Source organism: Aspergillus pseudonomiae, assembly GCF_009193645.1.
Source record: "Aspergillus pseudonomiae strain CBS 119388 unplaced genomic scaffold BDV37scaffold_251, whole genome shotgun sequence".
NCBI lineage: Eukaryota > Fungi > Ascomycota > Eurotiomycetes > Eurotiales > Aspergillaceae > Aspergillus > Aspergillus pseudonomiae.
The window spans coordinates 1,186-3,275 of NW_022476243.1; the positions used below are offsets into that span (position 1 = coordinate 1,186).

The 2,090-nt window shown below is 47.1% G+C and overlaps 1 protein-coding gene across 1 annotated transcript; it reads right to left on the bottom strand.

Moving 5' to 3' along the window:
• Window positions 1-711: 711 nt before the first annotated feature.
• On the bottom strand, window positions 712-1,065 carry BDV37DRAFT_289967 (uncharacterized protein; the record flags this gene model as incomplete). Its single annotated transcript, XM_032088607.1, has 2 exons — window positions 712-814; window positions 863-1,065. The coding sequence occupies 2 exons, from the start codon at window positions 1,063-1,065 to the stop codon at window positions 712-714; spliced, it is 306 nt and encodes a 101-aa protein (XP_031934121.1).
• Between the last annotated feature and the right edge of the window lie 1,025 nt (window positions 1,066-2,090).

The window sequence follows — 2,090 nt, forward strand, 5'->3', positions numbered from 1 at the left end:
GGTGGAGAAGTTGTGCTTGGTATCGCCTGTGACTTTACTTGCAGGCACTCACGTTAGTGGGTGGTCAATGCGAATGTGATCGACGGCTCAAATTAGTGGGAAAGCCCAGCAGCCGGCGGTTAGACGTGAGTCACCTGTCGAACACCAGCCTGGCAGGTTTCTGGGCCAGCCATCTATCGACTTTTGCATTCACCATCATCGTCGACCTTGACATCTGAAATTATTCTAGTCAGCCAGCGAGATTATTGGGGTTAAGGGAAATGATAAGGTAACTAAACTTCAGTCGCGCCGGTCTTACATTTCCTTTCCATGATTGGAGGCTTGAGTCAAACGTTTTATGCGAAAGACGCGGACAAATTTACGCACAAAGCTATCAGTATTATGTCTCAAGGATTCGAAAAAATTCCGCTGACACAAATATCTAAAATTACCCTTCGGAAAGTATCTGATTTGGTCGACTTAAACCCATGCATCTCATTGGTTGAAGCACTAAAATATCCAACTTATGAAATCCAAACGTCCACTCCAAAACCGAGAAGACCAAATCAACCCAAGTGATTGGACCTATTCATGTAACCATGTCGTTGCATTGCTTGACAGAGCCACGACTCACGCATGGACAACAGCTGCAAAGACGCTTTAGGCCCTTCCACACTATAGACAAATCCATGTGAATACTTACGCTGCGTAGAAGAAAGAAGGCTGGCATGATCATTTCTTAGTCGGAAAGTGCACACTTTGTCCTTCGTTTTTCGAGTTGAAGCAGACTCCAGTGAAATGGTCTCTGGGATCGGTGCTCGAATGCTCGGACTCTCTATTAACACAGTTAGCCTTTAAAAGCGAACACTAAGTGAGCCCTAACCTCGCGCAGACGTCTTTTGTATCAGCAGGTAATTCCCCAGTGTATCCCTCCACCGCCTTAGTAAAAGCGTCCCCGACTGCATCGACAGCAACGTCAGGACGTATCCAATGGCTAGTTTTCGTTGCCACCGAGATCGTAACCTCTCGGCCGTTTTTGATGATTGTGCTGACGGTCTTCTTGGAAATAATTTGATTGTACGACATGATGAACAATAAAACTAACTACTTGTGATTGAAAAGATAGTATGTCGCTGGTTAGGAAAAAAGATGTGAGTTATTTCGACAATGGGTAGAAAACAGCAAGCCTTTATATCTTTTGGATTGTCCCACAATGTTTCAGCCGTCCTGTTGGATATTATCATAAGTGGATGGCAACCAACAAATCAGGTGGGTGTATGTCGCACTGGCCCCATCACAGCGCTTCCAGCGCGGATGGATAAGGTCATGAGCGAATCGCTCTCATCTTGCCATGCCAGCCTTTCTCGCGGCGGGACATTGCTTCCCAGGTAAACGAAATGAAAATAGAAATAACCAGCGTCAGGACAATTACTACATACGTGAAGCATAGTATCTAGCTTACTGACAGTGTTGAGTCACGCTTAGCCCAATGAAGCTTCTTAGTGGTCTACTTAGGATTAAGGGGAAGGCTGCGGTCCAATACATCGAGGATGCCAGTGGTCTTGCCCAGCAATGGAAAACGAAGTTCGTGACATTGCCGAGAAAATCCTTTCCTTTCGTGCCTATAATGGGCTATGGGGCTTGGATGCCGCAGATTTGTGGATTGATGATGCCTGGGCAACTATGAATAAATTATTCGACTGATTGCTATTCTAGCCAGAGACGTGGGAGTAAGCAGTGGCTCAGGTGTGACTTTTGTGAGTCTCGAAGACTCCACCATGTCTGAACCAATCGCAGCCGAAGGGTTGTCCTTATTATCACTCTCGGTCTGTGCCATGCCCCCCGGGGGAAGGCGGGGGATGGGGGGGTTGCATCCAGATTCTAGTGACATTTCCGCATCGGCTTTCATGCCCCCTCTTGGTCAGTCAGTTACTGGACCATGGCCTTTTACCCGCAGATCTCGCCCATGTTCTTGCCTGTTCTGAGCCTATCAGTGTCTTCATGGTTCCATTATCTGTACCCCACCTATCAGTATCACCCTCGACAGCCAAGGTCGTAGTAATACAAAAGCTCATTGAAACAGAGCCATGGCCCGCTGGAATACCAATGGG